Source organism: Rhipicephalus sanguineus, unplaced genomic scaffold (assembly GCF_013339695.2).
Source record: "Rhipicephalus sanguineus isolate Rsan-2018 unplaced genomic scaffold, BIME_Rsan_1.4 Seq8570, whole genome shotgun sequence".
Classification (NCBI taxonomy): Eukaryota; Metazoa; Arthropoda; class Arachnida; order Ixodida; family Ixodidae; genus Rhipicephalus; species Rhipicephalus sanguineus.
The window spans coordinates 1-25,213 of NW_023616145.1; the positions used below are offsets into that span (position 1 = coordinate 1).

At 44.4% G+C, this 25,213-nt stretch overlaps 1 protein-coding gene across 1 annotated transcript; it reads left to right on the plus strand.

Moving 5' to 3' along the window:
- The first annotated feature begins 4,637 nt into the window (after positions 1-4,637).
- On the plus strand, positions 4,638-5,132 carry LOC119378528 (malonyl-[acyl-carrier protein] O-methyltransferase). Its single transcript, XM_037647634.2, has one exon. It carries the CDS (start codon positions 4,638-4,640, stop codon positions 5,130-5,132), a length of 495 nt encoding a protein of 164 aa, XP_037503562.1.
- The last annotated feature ends 20,081 nt before the right edge of the window (positions 5,133-25,213 follow it).

The following is a 25,213-nucleotide window of genomic DNA, read 5'->3' on the forward strand; positions in this document are numbered from 1 at the left end:
GGCGGGCGGCAGCGGCGGACACAACTACGGCGCCAAAAACGGCCGGTGAAATGATCTCATAACAGCTTTCGCTGTAAAAAAAATTACAGCATATCCACGGGTGAATGATGAAGAGCTAGGGCGAAGCCCCTGAAGCAATCATGTGTACACCGTGAAAGTTCAGTGGTTTCTCCCAGCAGTAATCAAAGCGATACGCCGCTGTGAATTAGGGGCGAAGCTCCTTAAGGCGGCACCCGTTCGTCCCTCGTAGTCGTAGTAGTAGTAGTCGTAGTGCGTAACTAGTCTTACGCTTTGACCTCAAGGTGGTGCCGGTGGGAGATTTTCCTGTGCGTTGTTGAACAATAAAAAATTCGCAGCGTGGGCGCTAACTAAAAGCCGAATTCTTCTGTCTCTCATTGCCCATTAGCAGCCATTGGCATGTTCCAGTAGGAAACGTTAGTAGAAGTAGAAGTGTAAGTGTTAGCTAAAAGCCGACTTCTTCTGTCTCTCATTCCATTAGCAGTCATTGTTTACCTCCAAGGTAGTGCCTGGTGAGATTTCTCCTGTGCGTGATTAAACAATAAAATTTTGTTCAAAACGCCGTTATTGATGAAATAAACCAACGAAAGACGCCAGATGTTTTGTAAAAGCAAAACGAAAGAACGCCAGATGTTTCTAAAGCAAAACGAAAAGACGCAAGCTGCTTAACGAAAGACGCCAGGTGTTTTCTAAAGCAATGGTTTTCTAAACATTGAAAATTCACAGCGTACATGTAAAATGAAAGTGAGCTGCAAGTCGTCATAACTCATCGAACCTTTAGTATAAACGCGCCCGATCTCACGTCGGTGATGATGTACTGGGCAGAATTCACGGAAGATTCACGGTTTACCGATGAACCTCCGCAGCTTCGCCCACTCATCATCATTCACTCCGTGGATATGCTGTGATTTTTTTTTCCTTTCTGCATTTTTCCTTGTTTTTTTATTTGTCTATTTTTTAAAAATTTTTATATACTTTTTATGTAGTTTTATAATTTTTATTTTTATTTTTTTATTTTTCATTTCTTTTAATATTTTTCTTCTGGGTGCATGCTATGAGCGTCCCCTTTACAACGGGGCGGTGACATGTCTGCCACCAGGCTCGAAGAAAAAATAGAAAAAAAAGAAAAAACTTCCTTTTTTCATGTTGGCCTAATACCTTATCTACATTGATTAAATCTATGTTATTATACAAAAAAATATAAATTCGCGGTCCATCTCTCTGCCTCTTAAGGTAGAATGACATTATTTTTCCCCATTATTGATTTTTGTACTTTTTTTCTGCCACCAATACTATAACCGTCTCTTACTTATTTCTATCGCGGACGTGTTTAGCTTTCCATTGTTGTCCCTAAAACCCAAGGCTTCATTCAGACTCATGCCCACACGTATACCTGGGTGAATATCGCCACATTCAATCAGTACATGTTCCGTCGTTTCCTTAGTTCCCCCGCAGCATGTACATTGTTCTTCTTCGTTACTGAATCTCGCTTTATAACTACGCGTTCTAAGGCAGCCCGACCTTGCTTCAAGCAGTAAAGCGCTTCCCCTTGAATTATCATAAAACCTTTCCCTCATTATTTCGTTTTTTCCCTTTCGGTAGTTACTCAGAGCCGGCTTCTTTTCTATCGCTGCCATCCAATAAGTCCTCTACGCCTCTCTGACCTTCCGCTTAATGCTCCTTGTATCTCTATGGTACAGCGCCATCTCGTATATCGTCACCCAACTGCAGTTTGCACGCATCTCTATGGGACAGCGCCATCTAATATACTGTTCGGGAGATACTGCCGCGGTTACGCCTGACATGGGACAAGGTTAGACAAAGAGGAGCTACGCCCATAATAATCATTTATTCAAAAATATTTATTAAAAAATATTATTTGCCGAATTTCAGTATCGTAGCAATTAGCGTACTGCCAGCGTTACCTATTATTCTCTACGTGACGAGCTAATCCTGGCTAATGGTTGACTTCCTTTGCCTAAAGTTGGCTTTTCCCAGCTATCTGCTGCGAATCTAGCAGAAGTTTTTTTTCCATTTCGCTTGAATTTAGAGTTGTAGTTCTGTAAATATTTGCGCCAAAATGGAAGTCCAAAGTAGCCATGGAGTCAAACTTAAATTTTTGTCGCGATGTCGTGTCGTAAAATAGAAAATTTGGCACAAGGTATAAGAATGGCAACCCTTGTTTCAACAAAAAAGTGGTTCTGACACATTGTCTAGATCGAACATTTTTACCTATGGAACAAAGAGCCGCTGTTTATTGGATGTTAATCTCTAAACCTTTTACACCTGTCAGTGAAATTTATCTTTGCCTGTTCCATAAATATGGGTTATATAAGAATGACTCGAGCTTCTTTCAGCTTAATATTTTGCCGTAGCCTATGACCATGGGGTTAAAATACCGTCGAGAATATTTCAGCGTAGGTCGTCCTGTCATTTATTAAACATAATAAAAATATAGGCTGCGGGTCTTGTGACACCGTGAAATGCGAAGTGAAATGCGAAGCCAGGAACACTTTAAAAAAATAGTCGCTGTAGAGGATAACTTATTGAAATGCAGTTAGAAACCATTAATCATAACTGCATCCTCCCAAATGAGATCAAAGTTTGCTAACGTTGTTTCCAGCTATGACGTTTAATTTATTGCCTTTTGCGTTTCATCCATGGAACCACCTGCTATCCCGTTTCAACATCATGTTTCCGAGAGCACATACAACGCCAGAGAAAAAAGTATTGCTGGTCACAACAGGCACAGCGTTACGCAGGCTAACAGAAATAAAAAAAAAAGGCATTCTACGATAGGAAGTACTCACTGCTCTCTAGCAGCTTCTGCCTACGTATTGCATAGACACAATAAATGCGGAGCGCACCGTTCTGCGCCACAATAGAAAAATGTTGCCAGCTGGTGTCGTGTAGATACACTGCGGTGCAGCATTCAAGACTGAAAATAGTCTGTGGCGTCGTTCACCAGAATATTATACAAGAAATATCTTCTAAGCAAGGTAATGAATGTTCTTTTCAGTTCACTTACTTATTGCTTTGTTCCACTTAACTGATTTTTACCGGACTCTCGTTTTTTTTTCTGTACTGTGAAAAATTCCAACTAGATCGTTCATTCTCCTTAGCACAGTTACCATTCAACCCATTTTTTTAACTATGCATGAATGTAATTCACACGGCTCGATTCTTGCTGTAAATGCACGCTTTAAAGCCTCGTATTAACGATATATGCTTAAGAAAACGGAAATCTGGGCGTGTTTATACGAATGCGTCATAGAGCAGGTAGCGCAAAAAATACGTAGACACAAGCCAGGAACATAAACTCGAGACGAGCGCAAACTTCAAACTAAACTTATTCTTAGAATCCACGCCTATTTATCAACCAGCAAAGATCAAAACACCACATCGTCACCCAAGAAAGCACATCTTATTCCACAATGAATGTGGGATCCTGGCTTGTGTCTGTTTTTTCTGCGCTACTGCTCTACGATACATAAAGATATAGACTTGCGGCTATGCAGTTGTGCAACTAATATCAGACAGGAAAATTTTACAGCGCGGAAAAAACACGAACGGACGAAGGGATGCGACACGGACTAGCGCTGATCGCTAGTCCATGCTAGTTTGTGCCTCCCCCTTCGTCCGTTTGTGTTTTTGCACGCTGTAAAATTTATTTCACGATGAATTACCAACTTGGCGAAAACGCTCACGTTAACAGTACTATTTAGAGCCCTAATTCTTGATGAAAAAACTTTTTATAATTGACAAAATATTTTTATAAAACGATTCCTCCGGACATGATGCTGATCGATCTAATTTGATTAAATGTGTAGCTTGATCTTTACAGACCCCATGAATCACGATTGTTAGCCTGAGAGTAGCCACAATCTATCACTTCGCCTAATAGAATTCGTCAAGTGTGTCTTAGAATAAGCGTATTTTTATCACACGAAGGCAGAAATATGAGAAAGATAATCGTCATTCTAGTAGAGTGCACATCAAGTTTACAAACGACTGGCCAACATTGTAGAGGATTACCATTCATAATGATAACGTTGCTTCAATACTTGGTTACCTTTTGTGTTACTAATGTCACTGTAATTTTTGCAGATACTCAGGAAGCAAACATACTTAGTTCTCAATTGTACAGACAAGCAATAGATATAACGAAGTACACAGGTTCTTGATTCACTTTTTCATTGATTTGGAGGTATATTATTCACTTACCGTTGTGCCAAAATACAAGTGCTATCTGTCCGTTTCATTACAACCTCTAATTTATTTTCTACATCAGAACAGCGTGTATACAGGCTGAAAGAAATCAATATTCCCTCTTTTTTATTCCTTCCCACGACAAAGGTACCCATGTTTCTGCAACATTATAGTACCGCAGCTGTAGCGGGGAGAAGCGGTATGATGCGCATTTTACCCGCAGCACTTCGGAGATTCTAATTTATTCCTTTTCTTGTTGCTTGCTAAATATGCAAAACTACGCAGCCTTTCACATGGGATAGGGCATAAATACTTCTGTGGCACGAAAAGTGTGCCAGTCGACATGTTTACGTTGACAAAATGGTAAGTTACTGAACAGCCTCATTCATTCCAGGAGTAGACTTGAAGGAATGACTCGTTCAGACCTGAGCAAAGACAGTTCCGAAGATACCAACGATCCCGGTTTCTACGCGAGGAACAACGGGGACCAGCGTCTTTTGAACCTCAAGGCGTTGGACATGGTAGAGAAGGACTTGGACCACATGTACGACAGAAACTTGCAATTCTTGGACCTCGGCTGTGGCACGGGAGATTTCACGCGCCGGTGCCTCCTACCGAGATGCCCACCTTCCGCAAGAAACGTCGCTGTGGACTCCTCCGAGGAGATGCTGTCGTACGCTCGCCAAATGTTCGCACATCCTCGCATCGAGTACGACCGTCTGGACATCAGTGGCGACGTCGCCGATTTTGTCGCCAAGTACAGCACCTTCAATCGTATCTACTCCTTCTTCTGTTTCAACTGGGTTCGAAACCAGGAAGAAGCAATGAAAAACGTGTCCAGTCTCCTATCGTCAGGCGAGAGAGTGTGTTCGTCTTCCGGCCTGGTCTCGTTCAAGGACGCCTGAATGAAGCTTGCACGTCTCGATCGTTGGCGCAAGTATAAAGAAGTGAGCTTCCTGCTACGTACCGAACCTTAATATAGACTGCATTTTTACACGCAGTATTTAATGCCATCGTACATATTGTCCTAGTGTCACAATTCAGCGCTTATGTGCGTATGTGTGAATGACAATATATAAACATCTGTTGCTCATGTTAGCCAAGTCAATCTAGGAAGCATTCACTGAGTTTCAAGGTCTTTGCTGATTTCCGGAGTAATATACTTAGGTCTCCACTCTTGAAAAACATACACGCTGAGGTTTGTAAACTGTATATAGAGTTCATGCGCTCATCTAAACACCCCACTTTGCTGACGCTGTATGTCTATGTCTGACGCAAAAAGCATCATCAAAAATTGTCTGTTTATTACCTGGTACTATGGTTATGACAAAATCGTTTAAAAGCAGCAGAGAGAGTCCCTTTTGTCTTCCCCTAAGACGACTCGAAGGCGAAAGCCGTCTTTTTTTTCTTTCCAGTCGATGTATTGTTCCTACCCTGCGCCCCTCTGAAAGCTTTCTGCACCTAACGTGGTTTTCCACTGCCTCCAGGATGAGAGGAACTGCAAGTTTCGTGCGCCTCACAAGGTTTTGCATAGCCTTCGTGATCGGCCTGCTTTTGACCAAGCGCCGATGTCATGCGATTATGGTATCATGTGAGGTGACGTGGTGTGACGTCACACTACGGTTATTCGTTAATACCTGTCATGAATATTTCAATATTCTTATCCACGTGTTTAGAGTGGTGTACGTTAACCCCAAATGTACATATTTAACACACATTTTTATGCAGCGGTGGCGCAGCAGCAGGGCAGCATTTGTATACGCAACATAAATAACGTGTGATTTTGACATGTTTTTATGCCGCGCTGCGCAATGTACAAAAAGACGAGATTTCATAACAGATAAACACGTTTAAAGGGGCCCTGCAACACTTTTTGAGCAGGGTCAAAAGCACTGCCAATAGGTAGTCGAGGCTCCCGAGAACACGCGAGCCAAATATTATAGCGAAGCGAGCGGCCTGGAATTTACAATAAATTCTCAAAGTCAGCTGAAAATCGCTCCCTCTTCTCTCGACAAATGATGTATTAGTCCGCAATATATGACGCGATTGTCGCCAGTTCCACCATTGGCTGATGTTATAATCACGATAACACCCTCATTATTACCTTAGTTGTTAATTTTGAGTTCAATAAGTAGATATACGTATGTTATATTGTGTTATGCCGTTAAAACACCGAACAAACATTAATATTAGCACTTCCGGTCTCACCGACAGCTCGTCTGCTCGTAGTTGCGTGGTTGCGTTTTCTTCACCATGTGCAGTGCCGAAATCGTGAATATTTCTGTGCTTTTGACCATCGCCGGTTGCCGTTGAGAGTGCCAGCCGTTCGAGTGTTGCCTCGTCAGCTGGAAACTGCATCGTCGGCACGTTCTCACGACCGACCGAGGCGGCGGTGCAGCATTTCTCCGATAACAATGCTGGCGCCGGCTAGCTTAGGATACCTGTGTTCGCTGTATGGCGAGAGTCCCGTTCGCTGTCTGTTCAGTATGTCATCGAGCCGTACCTCGGCGTATCCTCCCCGTAGTCTCAGGCTCCCGAGAAACCGCGACACAGCAACCAAGCAGACTCGCATTTTCACGGTAGCTGCAGACAGCCGGGGGATGGGTCCGCGCCGGCCCGATGCCCCACGATCCTTTCTTCTAGTCTTTAGTTCTTTGTTGTCAGCCCGCACTCGCTGTGCGCCCGCATTCGAAGAGCAAACAGCATCGAAGTGCCGCCACTGGGAGAAGGGTACACGCAGCTTTGCCGTGTTGAATACGATTCAAGCGCGAGCAGTGTGAAGAGGCGGTGTATCGGGGTGTGGGTCGAAACCCATCTCAGCTGTCATTCGTTCCAAACGCGCACGCAAGTTTGCGTCCATGGTTGGCAGAGCGATAAAACACTACGGCAGTTCGAGGTGCACACCCAACATTACCAAACCGACTCGCAGTTTTCAAGCACGCGCGATACACGGTGCCATGGGCTCCGCCGCTCGACGACGACCGCGCGAGCCGACCGGAAGTGGCGCCACAGACCACGTGGTTGCGCCGAGACGCCAGAGAGAAAAAAATGAAGAAATGCCGCCGGCGCTGGCGTCGCCTCCTCGCACCTCCGCCCTTCACGCCGCGCGCAGCTTTCCGCGCGCTCGCTGCGTTGAGTTGAGGGAGAAAGCTGCGGAACGTGATCTCTGTAATTTGGTAACACCACTTAGACTTCACGGATTCGAAAAATTTTTGCGGCATATGACTCGTGAAGAGTCATACGTCAATAATGAGACTATTCCAATATAACTAAAAGAGGTGTTGCAGGGCCCCTTTAAGGCTCTGCTAGCTGGCCTGTTCCTATACTCCATTTCTGATATTTTCATAGTCTTGAAGGTCTAGGGTTTTCTATGTTAAAAAAAAAGACCATTAAGAAGATTACTCACAATGCCGCATCTCAGTTGTAATCACGCCCTGAAACTGAATGATATCCTCACCATAGGTAGCAAGCTTGTGACAATTTGCCAAATAATGAGTTCTTCCTTTTGAGGTGAGGCGGGAAGCAAAACAGGCAATATTTTAAACGCACAAACTTCGTCTTTACTCCAGTCAAGCGAATGTTCACCAGATTTTCCTCCACAGAAGAGCAAACACATCTGTAGAAGGCGCCCTTGATCGAAGTAAACATTTGTGCTCGCCCACAATAAAGTCGATTGTGTACAACACTCACTCCCGTAGAAGGAAATAAATTCCTTGAAAATTACTTTCATTGCTGCCCACCTAAAGGTCTTCACCTGTATCTGGCGCAAAAAAAGGAAGCATGGGGTTCGTCAGTATGAAGATCTTTTTTTTTATTTGACCTGTTTCTTGAAAGGTAAAGAATGACCATTCTGTCATTTGTAGGACAAAGTTGCCAAGCAAGTCTATAGGCATTTCTCAGAAAGAGCGCTCCTTGCAGTTGAGAAAAATTGGTACTGGTCTTCCAACGCTTTGTTGCGCCTTAAATGTGTGGTCGGCATTTTACTTTTAACAGGGGAGCTCCTCAAAGGGACTGTCTACCGTCCTTTATCGCTTTTTTTTGTATCTCAATAGGAAGCGTACCGTCTGAAGTGTCCAACCTTGCTGCGGTTTCTCTGGAAAGTGAGCGGAAGTTTTTAAAACAGAATTTTTATATCTGCGTTCCGTCTTCTTCCACTGGTGTGAGAACGCGATGACGATTGTAGTGACAGTGAAATTCGAAAACTGGAACCACATGCAGTTTTTGCAGGCTTCATGAAGGTTTGTCTAATATTACAACATATACTATAGTGGTCATTTAAAGCATGCAAACTGTCAAATAAAGTATTGCTACCACAGTCTCTCCAGCTTTGTTTAGTCAGCCAGAAAAACCACCGCAGTCGAGCGGTAAAGATGGTCTGTTCCAGCAATACTGGTACGCCGGCATTGTGAAACAAACTGTAGTGGTTCCACTCCTGCCAAATGTGATACTGAAGTGAACATAAGACGTGCTTCATAGAAGAACAGAAGGTCCCTGCTGTCGTTCAGCTATGTTTAGGCGTTCAGTGTTGCATACGCGATATTACATCCAGCACGGGCGCCTTGGCGATGCGGAATGTGATGGCAAAATATTCTTCAATGTAGAACCTCCATGAATACTGGTATGCACTTTACGCATGAGGACTCACGCAACGTGAGTGGATTAGGTTTGACTCACAGGCATGGTTCAAAAAGTCTCTGAAGTCAGTCGCGCTGCTCTTCGCCGAAAATGTTTTTTTTTTTTATGAGCAGCACCGCGCGTCGTGGTCGCGTGGCTCGCGTCTCTCCGCCGTAGGCAGGCAGGCGAACGCGTCGCCAGCAGCGCCACCGGGCGCCTCTTTAAAGGCGCGAGAAAAAAAAGCAAGAATTACTCTCTGGCGCAAAGTGAAGCAGCCAAAAGTGCATTAAATACAATTCTAAGTTATACAGATTTGTTTTCAACAAAACAAGTCTACCTTCGAGACCTTTTTGTCCACACCAATAGATCGAACCATATCGGCCTTGGGTGACGCTAGCGGTCGTACTTTCACGACTTTCAGAACCAAATTAGAAATGTAATTCATTTTTATTGGGCGAAATCATGCTCGTTACCGCCGATGTGAGAATCTTCTCATTTTCACCACAGTAAAAAAAAAAAAAAACTGTTCTGAGTGGTATCAGTCCCTTGAAGCTCGAAGTATATCCGTTAGTCGCGAACAAAAATTATTTCCATCATGAACCATCACGCGCCCTCACCGTCCTCTTCTTCCTCTTGGAAGAAGTCCTCTTCTTTTGATCATCTGCTTCGGTTCCAGAACACGTGCGCCTGTTGTCCGGCGTGGAATGCAGTAACCCTGATAGGCGACAGAACGGGTACAGAGAGAGATGGAAGGAAAGAGAAACAAAGATATACACAGGAAAAGAAAGAGAGGGAAGGAAACGAAGAAAGGAAGAGATTAAGCACGGAGAAACTCCATTAGTCAGGAGTAAATATTATCATTATCATGAACCGGCACGCGCTCCGCGTCCTCTTCTTCCACTTGGTCTTGATCTTCTGTTTCGCTCTCAGAACACGTGCGCCGATTTGCGCGGCGTGGGATGCAATAACTCTGATGGGCGAACGAACGGCTGCAGAGAGAGAGAATGAGAGAGAGAGAGAGACAAAAAGAAAGAAATAGAAGAAAAAGATAAATAGAAAGAAAAAGAAATAGAGAAAAAGATAAAGACTTGGGCAGCAGCAGCGGCACAGGAAAGGCGTGTGCTAAACTGCATTTCTACGTTTTACAGTGTTTCTTGCCTGGCGAGGTTTCGGCAGCTGTCGCGACACGTGTGAAAGAGTAGCCGGGGACCGGCTGCGCAGGACGTTGCGTGGAACTCTCAGTCTGCGTCAACTGTATCAGGAATCGCTGATCGCCAACCTACACGTGTCTGTAAAGCTGTCGTCAGCAAGCCGTGTGCAAAGGACACCTCACGTGACCACGACGCCCCCCTGCCTTCTAGCAGCTTTAAAAGAAAGTTCCACTGACGCCGTCTTCACTTGGGCAGCAGCAGCGGCACAGGAAAGGCGTGTGCTAAACTGCATTTCTACGTTTTACAGGTTTGTGAATCGCATCACTTTCCTATTATTTTTTAAGACACTATACACTTAACTGTGTCCTATACTGTTGCCCAAGAACTTGCCGCCATGAGTACTGCTACTGATGTATCTTGCTTTGAGTGTGGCTTGTCTGTAGGTCCTGATGATGATTGCATCGTGTGCAATGAATGCCTCAGTTCTTATCACATAGGAACTTGCTCCGGCATAAGTGAAAGAACATTTAAAGGAAAATCCGATGCAACGAAAAAACAGTGGCGTTGTCCCGCATGCAGAGGAATACGGGCAAAAAAGGTTATCGATCATCCCAGTGTCCTAGCCATTGCAGAGTTAACAGAGACAGTGAAAAACCTGAAAGATACTGTTGCTCATATCGAGGCCAGTGTTCAAATGCTGTCTGACAAGTATGATGGAGCACTTGCAGCCATTAGGGAACAGGATAACAAGTTGTCAGATGTGAAGCGGAAAGTTGATTCCGCAGAACAAAGCTCCAACACTAAAGAAATTCGAGAAATAAAAGGTGAACTGAATGAACTAGAGCGGCATAACAGAAAGCTAAATCTGGAGTTTCATGGGATCCGTAAGACTGAGCATGAGAACTTGCTGGAAAAGGTCAATACAATTGCTGCGCCAATTGCGATGCCTGCTCTGACAGGAAATGATGTTACCGCGATACACCGCCTTCCTTCTAAGGCGGACAGGACCCCAGGCATCATTGTACGTTTCTCACGACAGTCAGTTCGAGACAGCTGGCTACATAGTCGTAAGAAGCTCAGGGATACCAAATCTGAAGTGATGATTCAGGAGAACTTAACCAAACAAACGCGAAGTCTACTTTGGGAGGCAAAACAATGGGCACGTGAGAAAGACGTCCGTTTTGTGTGGTGTGCGAACGGCAAAGTTCTAATGAGACGCAAGGATGGTTTTCCTGCCGTTCTTGTAAAGAGAAGGGAGGATTTCGCGAAATTGGCTTGAAACATGAGAGTCGTTCATAACTTTACTTTTTAGGAACCATGTTCATTTTACCATCAGATCTGCATAAATACATTGGAGACAACTATATGCCCGGCATAAAATTTTTCCAGCTAAACTGCCAGTCCGCGAGAAACAAATATGCATCGCTAGATTCCTTGTTTTCAGAGCTTCATTTCCGCTTTGACATCATAATGCTGACTGAAACTTGGTACACGAATGATGATAACCCATTTTCTATGCCTGGTTATAATGTGTTCTGTGTTAATCGTACGCACAGTCGTGGTGGTGGTGTTTGCTTACTTGTAAAGGAAACCTTTGATTGTCAACTCTTAACAGAATTTTGTTGTTCAGAACCTGATTGTGAAATGCTGACTGCTGTCCTAGGCAATTACGTCATCTCAGTTATGTACCGTCCTCCATCTGGAAGTATTAGAACTTTCACGGCTCGTTTGGAGAGCTTATTTCACCATGCTATGCTGAATAACCATGTAACTGTTTGTGGCGGCGACATTAATGTTGACATGCTGTCTAATGAAACTTCTAAACATGAGATGACGTGTTTGTTTGATAGCTTTGGATTATCTAACATGATTAATATGCCAACAAGGGTTACTGCCAATTCATCTACATTAATCGATGTCTTTCTCACGAACGTTAGTTCTGAGAATATTAAAGCTGGGACCATTTCATGCGACATAAGCGATCACCTTCCCATATTTTTAGCTATTACGCAACGAATAAAAAAGAAACGACTTTCTATACCATTGCGTTCTATAACAACCAAAAATCTTGAAAATTTTTGTCAGGAACTAGTTCATACGTCCTGGAACGACGTTCTCGCAAATGACAACCAGAACATTGCTGTCAATACATTCATAGAAAAATTCAAGGAATTATATGACCATAACTTCCCTCGGATTACCCACCGCCCATCTAAAAAAATTAGGAAGCCATGGATCACACGGGACCTGTTGCATCAAATTAATGAAAAGAATGTAATGTATAATGCATTTCTAGTTTCTCGTGACCCACAGCTACTTAGCAACTACAAAAAATTTCGCACTCATCTAAATAAAGACATCCAAAAGGCTAGACAAAACTACTTTCATAACATTTTTATGCAATCAGCTGGTAATTCTGCTTCTACTTGGAAAAACATCAATAAAGTGCTAGGAACACCCAACTCAAATAGCGTAATTACAGAAATTAGAATTAATGGTTGTGTTATTAGTGGTAGTAACCTATCTAATACATTTAACGATTATCTAGTAAACTTAGCTTTTCCAGAAACATCTTTTGATGCAACGTCATACGTTTCCAATAAATGCCCAAGTACTATGTTTGTAAGACCTACTTGTGAAAGCGAGGTATATAAAACAATCATGCGGCTTAGAAATAGTAAATGTTGTGATTGTTTTGATTTTCAAATCAAACCAATTAAATACGCCGCCGAAATAATTGCACAACCACTCTCTGAAATCATTAACCTCTGTCTGGCGAAAGGAATTTTTCCTGCGATACTTCAAACTGCTAAAGTGTGCATCTTGTACAAAAAGGGAGATAAGAATAATTTAGCAAACTATAGACCCATCTCAATTTTGCCAGTATTTTCTAAAATAATAGAAAAAATTCTTCATTCCCAGCTGGCAGAATTTATTAACAAACATAATATCTTATGTGACGCACAATACGGTTTCAGGAAAAATCGATCGACTGAGCTTGCTCTACTTGATCAGAAAGAGTTCATTTTGAATAGCATAGAATGTAAACAACTAGTACTCGGTATCTTTATCGATTTCAGCAAGGCCTTCGACTCTCTGAATAGACAGTTACTTTTACGTAAGCTAGATTTATACGGTGTACGAGGTGTTGCCTTAGACTTGTTTGACTCATACCTAAGTGAAAGGAAACAATACGTGTGTATAAACAATTTTTCTTCGACGACTAAACCAAACTATCTCGGAGTGCCTCAGGGCAGTATATTAGGTCCGTTTTTGTTTAATTTATACATAAATGACATTGTAAATATAGATCCTTCAGCAAAATTTGTTATTTATGCTGACGATACAAGCGTATTTTTTGCACATGATGATACTGACCAGTTGATTCAAAGAGGAAATAATATACTAGAGAAGATATATAAGTGGGCATGTTCCAATGGGCTATTAATAAACGCAGAAAAAACCAAAGCGGTTATGTTTCGAGCAAAAGGCAAGCAGGTACAAGTAACTTCTCCGCTCTATCTTAATAACAATCTGATTCAAATGGTGGATAATGTGAAAACATTAGGTGTCGTATTTTCAAACAGCATGCTATGGGACGCACAAGTAGAGCAAGTAGCGACAAAAACGGCACGTGTACTTGGTATAATTTATCGCAACAATTATCTACTTCCGTTAAAAACAATACTTATTATTTATCATTCTTTGTTTATGTCCTATGTTAACTATTGCTTTATGGTGTGGGGTGACACAACACAAACAAATATTGATAAGCTCAGTAGACTTCAAAATAGATTCCTAAAAATTATCGCTAAGAAAGAACCTTATCACTCAGTTATATACATGCAACAAAAATATAAACTAATCAATTTTCAAAATCTTTACAATTACAACATTTGTAGGAGTATAAAAAAAGAGCTGAAGCAAAAGACTGTACTACCTGTTTAGCCAACCTACAGCCTTCGGAGAATAAATATGATACCCGTAAGCATAACCTCTGGTTAATACCACGATCACGCGCAAAATATGGTGACCAAATGGTACGCAATGCTATTCCCAGAATGCTGAATTATTTAAGCAGCATTGATGTAAATATAGAAAACATGACCACAAAAAATGTTGCATCATTGTTCTTATAAATTGTATCATGATGTCGTTTACCCTTTTGTATCAGTTTGACCTCTTATGCATTTTGTAACACATGTATACATAGCCTTTTTAAGCTTCTGATGTTTTGTTTTCTCTTCATGGAAACTGTTGTATCCTGTTTACGTATAGATTATGTAATTATATTGATTGACATTACCATATTTCTGTATAGTATGCTTTTGTTACCTTATTTGTATGCCAGTGCTTCTGACCGATTCATTTTTAGGTAGCGGGAGCTAGTCAAGCTGTTTTAGTGCAGCTTTTACTCCCGCCATCCTTCATGTAGTATCAAACATGAAAATAAAGATTCAATTCAATTCAATTCAAAAACGGCGAGCTGGGCCAGTTGGTAATCAAACCCAGTTTTGCGGTATGGGCAGCGCTACCCGGACAGATGACTAAAAGCAATGGACACACAGGAGAGCTGACTGACAACTGGTCTTATTTCTTTCACAGACGTGGTTAATAAGAACAATAAAGGATCCCATGGCGCGTGCATGTCGGGACTTGGTGTCATTTGATTACAAAATTCAGAAATTGCACTTCTTTATTATGCAAAGCGATAGGAGTCTGGCTGACGCACGCACTTTGATTCTCATGCATGCGATAAGCTTCCACAATCTCGCGATTGATTTGGTTATTACTTTTATACTTCATCCTTGTTTGTGTTACATTGGTTAGCAATGGCACATTTTGCAGTGTGCGAAGTCCTTGACAGCGGTGTGGTGCTCCAAGACACACGTTAAAATACAGCGCCCCGTCTGCCCGAACTACTTTTTACCCTATATAATTGTGGAATGGCATAAACTGCTCCTGTTAAGCATGGCAAGAACTGCTTCTTGTACTTTATGGTGCAGGTAGCCTTAGACGCTGGTATAGGTCGATTGACAAGATTTTGTACCTTACTTTACGAGTCATTTGTGGAAAAAACCACTTGCACGCCATATCACTCAGCTACCTTTTTTAATCCGTGCCGAATCTGATGAATGTAAGGGAGTACTGCGAACTTTTTTTTTCTGTTTGATTCTGTAGCTGATGTAGTACCCCTGTCTTTAACTTCTTCACCAGCCCTTCACATACTGAGACCAGCGTGATTTGCAAACAGCGGGCCTTCTTTAGACGGTAAAGCTGTTGCGAAAAGTTCATAATGAGAAGGTGGTGGCAAGACTTTCCGACAGCAGATCCTAAACACGTCGTAGCAATGCCTTTTTAGGAGCTTGCTCCTTGTGCTCGCGGCTTGTCCATCGCCGTAGTACCCGCTAGTTTTCCTTGCTCAGCACAGGTAAAGTATATCATCTCAGCGCACGCTCACGCGAAAGAGAAGTCTCCTTCCTCTTGTTCTTCGAGTGCCTTGATAATATTATTGCAGGCAAAACCACATATAGCATAGTCAACTGTAGCGTGCGGGGATCGCTCCACACCAGCGCGTGCTCTAGTTTGATAGGAGACCGCTAGAGGGCCACAACTGCGCGCTTCCTCGCTCTTTCGACAGGAGTTAGTCAGTGCGCTTCGATACTAATAACATGAACGAAGAAGACAAGGCGGCGGAGCGGAGGGCTCGCAAGGTGGCAGCAACGGGGGCTCACCGCCACGACCCTGCGGTGTGAGCTCGCGAGGCCGAAGACAGACGTCAGCGCCGTGCGCACCCCGAGATATAAACCCGCGAAGCCGAAGCAGCGCGAAAGCGGCGGCAAGAGAACCTCGAAGAGGTATGGGCGCGGGATGCAGAGGCCAAGCGCCGAAAGCAGTCGCTACCTGAAGTTGGTGGCGACGACGCGCGCTTCAAGCGCGATTTCCTCGACCACACGTTCGGCCACAGCTGCAAGGTCTGCGACCGCTTGTGGTTCGACAACAACGTCACCACAATCGCTACTATAACAACGTGTCACGTCTTTATATGACAGTAGAGGAATTCTACGGAGCATTCATTGTTTACCCGATTATCTCCGAGCAAGCTCTTCTAACATCATTCACTAGCTTGGAGTGCGCCGACGCGTAGTTTAAAACTGGCTGGCTTGATTTCTTAAAGAGGAAGCGAGAAACAGCTAGAGAGAGATAGAGATTGAAAGATAGATAGAAAGAACTAGACAGAGAGAAAAAGAAAGACATAGAAATAAACGGGGACAAAAGAACGAAAAAACAGAGAGAGAAGAGAAAAAAGACAGAGAGAGAAAAATGAAGAGAAACAGGGGAGGCGGCCCAGCTCCGCACTTCATCCAGGTTTGGCATCATTACTGCCAAGGTGCCTTAATTTTTTTCTTAAACTTTCTTCCGCCTTTAGGGCTTCCACAGAATTGATCCTGCATTGCATGCCGTTGTTTCAAAAGTATGCACAAAATCAAGAAAATATATAAAAGTACGCTGAATGTAGCCCTAGAAAAGATGTTTAGAACGAGTTTATTGTCAATCTCATATTTAAATGCGAACTTCAAAGGCTAAAACGGGACAGGGCACAGAATTGCAATGTTGACACAAAGAGGAAGGTAGTGCAATGACTCTTTCGTGATTGCTCTCCTAGCAATAGTCTAGATCATTATTTTCCTGCGCTATACTGGAACAGCAGGACAAAACGAGAAGACAGGACAGGTATGTGCGCGAACTTGCAACTGTTTATTGCTAACAACGGACGTCATATATACACGCATGAAAGCGTGAGAAGCACATAAAAACAGATAAAACAAGTGAATCATCAATCTACACGTGTCTTCATGAATCCTAGATTTGCACAATTCACCTTCACTTCTTTGTACGAGATTTTTTCATCTGCCTCTCACCCTTTCATGTGTGTGTATATATGACGTGCGTTGTTAGCAAAAGTCACACCATCTCCGGCATGTCGAGCCCGCGTTTCATAGGGGGAGAGGAGAGGGCGAGGGGAGAGGGGAATTGGGGAGGGAGGAGAGGGGAGTGGAGAGGAGGTGTGTGGAGGGGGTATGCTCATGCGCAGAAAGGGTCGTCCTGCCGCACCTCCTGCCCCCCTCCCCCAACCTTGTAGGTCCGTTGCGGATAGGTGAGACAGCTGAAGCGGGGGCGTAGCCAAGGAGGGGTTGGGGAGGTTCAACCCCCCCCCCCCCCCGAAATTTTTCAATTTTGCTTGCATACATAGGCACGCACACATACATACACACGCACGAGCATACATAAAGTATGGTTGAACCCCCCCCCCCCCGAAAAAAATTTCTGGCTACGCCCCTGAGCTGAAGGGCTAAAACTCTATGCTGCCTCGCTACGAATCACTCCCTCCACAGAGGAGGAAATGCTCTCCCTGGTGCAGTACATGCTCACAGCAACCTACATGGTGCCCACAATTCAGCCCTGGCCCTCAAACCTGAGAAGCTGTGGAGCATCTCACCGCTGCGGTGATCAAACTTCCAAAGCATAGTAGGGCGCCTATAATCACTGCAAACGAACAGGCCGACACTAGAAACTGAAGCTGGCGACGTTCAACAGAAGTACTTTCACGAGCGAAGTTATACTAGCGGAGTTACTTGAGAAGTTTACAGGCTTTAACTTGGCTATCAGTGACCTAAATAAAGTTAGGAGAAATGTACAAGCATATACTGTACTGAGAAATCCCTCACCCTCTGCTACAAAGGGCTTCCTGCAAAGAGAGAGAATAACGCAGGGTTTATTATTTACAAAGACCACGCGGACGTCATTTATGATTTCTATAGAATCTAGGAAAGGCTAACAAGCATTGTGATAAATATAAGTTGACTATATAAACCTAAAGTAGTCCGACGTGCAGCCATGTAGGCAAAGTCCAGAAATTTTGCCAGCATGCAGAATTCGCAATGCAAAAGGTGCGCACCAGGTGCATCATTATCATGATATCATTGATGTAGTAATCTTCAATGAATCAATGACGTAATTGCGAAGTCGGCTAAGCACAACACCTGTGTATAGACCAGAACACAGCGAATTCCATGCGCATCGCCATATTTGCATCGCGCGTCGCGCCATCTATCGCACACGCAACGAAACAACATGCGCGGGCTGCCACGCCAGCAGACGCTGCACAGAGCGAACGTGAAACTCCCGAAACTCAGCCCGTCGGAGAGCGTGTTTCGCGTCTTTTCTAGCCTGGACATTTTCGCTGATTTCATTGGAACATCAAGAACACCTTGCTCATGCAAGTCCACGATGTATACAGTACGTGCTGAGTGGGCTGCGGAAGCAACTTCGTCAGACACGTACGCTGCTACATTTGTAAAAAAAACGTGCTGGCTGTAGTACGCGTGAATCGTAGTGGCAGTGCAGCTCGCAAAAGAGTGAAACGATGTTTTGTTGCCCCATATTACAAGTTGTGCACAAAGTTTTGTGAAAGCTCATCATTTCAGCATGCATCGCGTAATAATTAGAGTGCGCTTTACGGGTAGTTTCGCGGAACGTAATTTTTGTTTCGCGAGCGCTCTTACAATAATGCGTCTTGCTCACAAAAGCGTGCTATCAGAGAGTATCACCTGCAGTATCGTTCAGCGATCCCTTTTGGAAGCTACCTGCACTATTTTATTCTTGTAACGATGGTGCTTTACAAGCGAAACTGTGCTACTCTTAGTTAAGCCGGTTAGCTACGCCTGCGACTTAAAGGACACTGGCGCGAGTACTGTTTACTTACGTGCCAATATATGTATTATGTGCAGCTGGATGCCTCGTGTCCAAATGAATTTGGGGACATCAAACACTGAAATGAAAGCACGAAATTCTGCCCAGCTGTTGAGGAGCACCGTGCCATTCATTACCTTTTGAAGACGAAATCTCGAAGGCGTGGATGCCATCAAAAGCACTAAAGCCTAATACTACGTTGAAAGTGGCAAAACATGCTAATTGCTTGTGCTTGAAAGCACTACCTTGCACTAGATTTTCGTCAAAGGAAACGCTCAAGGATATGAAGTTCACCCCCACAAGGAGCTCGCGCCTGCCTTCAACCCAGCTGCGTGTCACGCAAATTAGGTTCGCAAAATGAAATAGGTGGGCATCACACTGCAGAATACACGCAGTTAGTGTACTTACTCGCGCATTTTCACTCGGATCCTAGTTTTTTTTTTGCTTGAATCACAGTTATCCACTCGCGGCGAAGCTGAAAACACTGCACCGGCACTATTTCCGTAGCGCGTCGTAATCGTCGCAGACAACGCTAATATCCTCTTGTTGCGCTGCTTGTTTTGGCATCGAAAGACGACGCAGTAGTGCCCAGATGCGCTCTTATAAGCAGAAGCGGCGTGAACGGGTACTTTTACGCACTTTAAAGCCTCAGAACTGCAGCTTGCCCTGTTTACTTGGTGCAGCCCGCGCGCGCCTTGGCAGCCCAGTCAGCCTGGCGTCTGTGTGCGAGAGTATCCGCTCGCCTCGCCAGCAGCCTGGGTGCGAGACAGGCGTGCTCTGGTGTACAGCTTTCAGAGATTAAGAAAGGCAGTTGACTCCGTAAATTTACCAGCAACCTTGTAAACATTACGTGAGCAATTTTTCAAGCAGCGAGTGAAAAAATGAGTCCGGCAAAGAGGAGATACAATCTCTCCAATGCTGTTCGCTCAATAGCCAGAGAAAACGTACAGATGACTCTACTAGGAAGAAATGGCAGTAAAGTGTGACGGAGTAAATCTAAGCAGCCTGTAGCGTGCAGATAACGCTGTGCTCTTCAAGAATGATCTGCACGAGTTGCATAAAATGAATGAAGGTCTAAACCATCAAACTCTTCAACTAGAACTAAGATGAATATGCTAAGCACCATTTTATGAAGAACAGCCTTGAAGTTGTAGCATATTTCACAATTAGCAAGCATACTTTAGAATCTGTGGAACAATGTATATATTAGGTCAGCGATGCTACTGATAAAAATTAAGTTCAATGGAAAATGAAGGTGGTGTAGAGTGTATACGGCACACAATATCAATGGCAATTCATCGCTCTCTCTTAAACAAAACGTGTACAATTAATTAAGATACCCGAGGAAACATATGAGGCTGAAGCTTGTACATTATGAAAGATACTCGATAAATTCTTAACGACCACGTAGCGTGGAATGAAAAAGAAATATATAGGCGTAATGTCATGCGATCGGAAAGCAGAAGATTCGATTAGGGTACAAACAGAGTAGCGCATATTTTAGTTGCCGTTTGGCGGAAAGAGATGGCCCTGGGCTGACGACGTAAAGCATAGGACAGACAACCGCTGCTCAAGTGGAGTAACAGAGTGGATACATAGAGACGAAAAACGCAGCCAGGGACGGCAGCGCATTTATTAGGGCGTCAGAATTAAGAAGTTCAGAGGAGTCTAGTGGAATGAACTCGCACAATATAGCGTAAATTGTTGATAACTCGAAGGTGCCCGCGTCCTGCGAGTTATTTTGATGATGGTGAGCAATATTGTCCGCGCTCGCTTAATTGGCCCTCTAAATTTGGCGGTACAAATTATTACCTGATTTTTCTAACCGGCGTTAGCCTGTTAGTGCAATTCCGGATCCGTGTCTACGCACGTGCATGAGCGCGATTTGTTTCGTATTACATCACCGGCACTGCGCCGCATTTATCTTCCCACTGCACGAACGCGACCAATTTTACAGCGAGAATGCAGGCCGGCAAGTGCGTTGTAGACATGTAGGCACAAATTGTGCTAGAAGCGACCGAGAGTCGAAGCCAGGGTGCTGTACTTACCCAAAAAGTGACACAAAAACACAGTAGTCCGCAAGTACAAACCATGACACACTGTCCTGTTGGAAAGTGAATAGCGAGACCATAAATATATGTGTACTCTGTCGCCTGCTTCCACTATACATTGGTTATCAGATACTTATTTTTCCCAACGTCTGTGGACTGACCTTACCAGATTTGGAAGTCGTTTTTGTGTAGCGTTTCTTTCGCGTAGCGTATAAGCATGCGAACTGTCCACGGTGGCTGCAGTTGATTGTGTGGCAGACATTTGCATGAAGGAGCGGCAAGTGCCACTGCATAAGACTGTACGTGGCGCCGAGGACGTTGCCGTGTAAAGCAACACTCAAAAGCTCCTCCAGGGGAACCAGTAAAAATGTTCTCGAGTGATAGCAGCAACGGCAGCCGAAAGCATGTCCTGGATTTATCCTGAGCGTCGCGGTCCCCGCGTGGCAAGCAGCTGCATGCTGCCCATATTTCTGTTCATATTGCCGGCGCGGGATTCACGTGATAGGAGTTGAGGTCTCGAGGCGCACTCACCCACCGCCTCACGGCTCTCGCTGAGCGAAGGAAAGGGGTGCGCGGGAGAGGGAGAAAAACCATCACTGCGCATGTCCGTTGCTATGATAGCACACATGCGCGAAGGAAGAGGGGGAAATTGGCCTTGGTTTGCCTTCAAGGTCAAACTAGCCTCAGACACGGTAATTTTCTGGGTTTGTACTGGGATAAGTAGAGCTATCGTTCTAAACTTATGATTTGCCAGAATCACTTGTGTACCCTTACAAGAAATTGTGATGCGCGCGCACGTGAGCACGTGTATTGCGCTTTAAAATCTTGTTTGCTCCGTGCAATAAAATCATTTGGAAGTTGGTGCCCATCCTGTTCTTTGTGTTAAGTGTCCTCATTGAATTTGCGCTGAAAAGTTTCCCCAGTAACGTACAAGACACTTCACTGGATCCTCACTGACGCGCGTGTCCGACCTTCCCTCCATATAGTCGTGCTTGTATGAACGAACACATTAGTTGCCGCATATGGTACATTGCCTGAATTTTTCAGATTTTCAGATGTCCCTCAATCCCCACCTGAGGCTGCTTTCACCGGAAGAGAAGAGACGCCTGAATGAGGGACGTAACTAGGGTTTTGACAAAGCACGACAGCGACGAACCTCCTGCAAATACGACTCCATATACGTCATCCATGCAAAAAGTGCCTCGCCTAATACGATTATTCCGCACTATTCCTAACGCGTAAACAACCTTGTACGCAATGTTTCTCGCGTATTTTAACACGACAAATGTATTTGGCATGATTGAGAAACAAGTTTGAGTATAGCCGCGCTGCCTAAAAATTATTTCTAAAAAAGCTGTAATCCAGAAACCAGAGGTGTAGGGAATCTGCTTGTACTCGTATGTAACGATAGAGTAGGTCATCATGCTATAGTGCGGGCCTTTTTTTTAAAGAAAATAGTCTTTTTGGGGAACATAAACGCAGAAATTTTGGACTGTCTGCCTGTCTGTTTATCTGTCTCTCACCCGATTCAGCCACTCGGCCAAAGTTGAACCACTTGCTTACCGCCCACCCAGCTTGAACTGGTACGGCTGTTCATACTTGTGAACGTTGTCGATCAAAAAGTAAATATTACGCATATCTGAGGCGCAACATCACTAGGTAAGTATTAGGTGGTGTGTTCCTTTAATAGAAAATACATAGATACGTAATTATAAACACCCTAGTTTCCTAAGCTGCGCTGAAAATGCGACGCGCCGACGAAAGCCCTCTGCCACGGAGGAAGGCAAGAACTTTCCTCCTTCGTGCCCTCTGCAGGAGCTAGAAGTGTGCGCCGCCGCGCCGCACCGCCGCCGAAATCCCGAGACGGATGACGCCGCCGCCGCCGCCGCCGCGCTATTACTGCGGCGCGCCGCCGTTTGTCTTTTCTTTTAATATGAACGGGGAATCTGGGCATAAAATACAACAAATTCCTGAAGGAGCTATTCTCGATGTATCCATGTAATGGACTTCATCTGAGCTACAAGAAAATTCGTCGACGCAAACAACCGAGAAGGCGAAAGGAAAGAGATTTGAGCCGCCGTTGATTGGCGGGAGCTCGGCGAGCAGCGCGCCTTCTGTTTCCAGTTCTTTTCTCATTTTGAAGTCACGAAGCTTTCACAACTGCCTACACAAATGAGAGGAACAGAATGATCTCCAGCCTTGCGCTTACACCTTAAAGAAAAAAATTAGGAGGGAGTGCGCCTAGCGTGTACAAGCCAACCTCCTATGCAGCCGCTACCTCCTCGGGTTCGTGTCAAAATTTCTCTCATGCTCCTGTTTAGTATCCTTTTTGTGGTGGGCACATGGGAAAAAAACTGACGAGCGTCCACAAGCCAACCTCCTCCGACGCCGCTCCCCCCCACCCCACCCCCGTGCTCTATGCTCCGGTCAACAATTCCAGCATGCCAGTGAACACTTCTGGTTCAATGTAGTTGGGAGTTATTCTCGATGTGTCCCCCTAGGGGACTGTCCGTTTCGGCTGCCACTGATTGACTGGAGTTCGGCGAACAGCGCGCCCCCTGTTTCCAGTTATTTCGTGACGTTATTTTGACGTCATGAAGTTTTCACAACTCTTGACACAAATTAGAGGGACGGAATGGTCCGCCCTAATGGAACAGTGGTTATGGTGCTCGGCTGCTGACCTGAAGGTCGCGGGTTCTATTCCGGCCACGCCAGTCGCAGCGAAATGCTAGAGGCCCGGATACTGTGCGATGTCAGTGGACGTTTAAGGAACGCCAGATGATCAAAATTTCCGGAGCTCTCCTCTACGGCGTCTCTAGTAATAATATCGTAATTTGGAACTGAAACAAGATATTATTATTATTATTATATTATTATATTATTATTATTATTATTATTATTATATTATTATTATTGAGGGACGTAATACGCTTCAACACAAACGAACGGAGCCCCAGAGATTCGCTTTTGGGTGCACATCGCGGAGGCCGTGCGTATACTCTAATCGCGCTAGCCATCGAATTGGGTTTAATGCGGCCGCCCGTGTAACGCACCTGTGAAGGTGAGTACGCATTCCGTGCATCGTTCTCAAACATCTGGGACACATTGATATGCAAGTTCAGACTTCACAAGTTCCTATTTCTGTACATTTTATCCACTTTCTCCTTACGCTGGGAAGGTGCTGGTGGGTTGGTGCCTCGACGTGGTCAAGAGTGAGGTGACATCACGGCTCAGCGCTTTTTCGAGTAACGGAATGCTCTCTGGCGAAATGGACTCTGGACATCTCCTTTAGACGGACACATCGAGAATAGCTCTCCGGAAGTTGCATCTTTCTCTCGTTCAGAAGTCTCACGAGTATTGCCTGCACCTCAACTCTGCGGCGTCCTCCAGCCTTAAAAGCGACAACGCAACTCGCTGTGTCGCACATTCGTGGAGTCTTGGACCCAGTACACTGTGCGTAGATAAATATTTAAAGTAATATATATCAGTGCGTTAGTACACTTTCTTACTTTCATTTTTATTCGAGTAAATCGATAAATAATTATAGAAGGAAAGACAGTGAGAAAATTAGAACAACAGAGAGCTAGTTGGTAGATATTCATGTTAAAAACACAGGACGTGCAAACGTGGGCACAAGAGAGAAGTCAAGAAAGTGAACAGTTATCTCTCACGTAGGCCACCGCACGCACCTGATTGATATGTATCGCCTCTTGCCTGGGAATGTGCAGATATTTGTTTCTACCTCCTTTTCCGCAGCTGCGCGATCTTTCAGTAGGGAGCGGCGTTTGTGGTGTCTTTACTACCATGTTGTGTCCGTGTCTGCACCCCCTGTCCTTTTAAAGGGCCCAAAAACAGCTCTGAAAATGCAACTTCAGCGCGTTATTCTTGGCGTTTCTCGCTTTTTTGGCGCAATTTGTGGCGCCACAATCACGTGACCTCATTACGGTACGCACTCTCGATTGTCTAAAATACAAGTAATATCAGTTATGAATTGCCTCCCACCCTGCCTTTTCCATGGAGTTGCCACCCTTTCTTCGTTGTCTCGAGGACTATATATCGTTCGCATCAACTGCATTTCGCTCCATTTTGTGCGTGTCCGACTGCGCATGTGGAGATAACAGGGTGTAGCCGACAAGCGCGAATCCCTGTAGGCTCAACGCTTCGTGCTGACATTGTATTCAATGTCACTCGTGCTGCATATGCGCGCTTCATAAAGCACGCGTATACGCGTGCTTCATGAAGAAATATGTGGCGATGAGATATCGCCTAAGACGCGTAGTGAACGCGAGAACGAAGCCAATGGAAAAGCGTCGGATAATTTACTCGTCCAACGACGAACCCTTTACAGCGGAGACGACGCAGCTCTCTAGAAGAAAGGCGAGCCCTCTTCCACAATTTTGGGTATTTTTTTCTTAT

Coding starts and splice junctions, on each gene's coding strand:
- LOC119378528 (XM_037647634.2), top strand. CDS start 4,638: ATGACTCGTTCAGACCTGAGCAAAGACAGTTCCGAAGATACCAACGAT.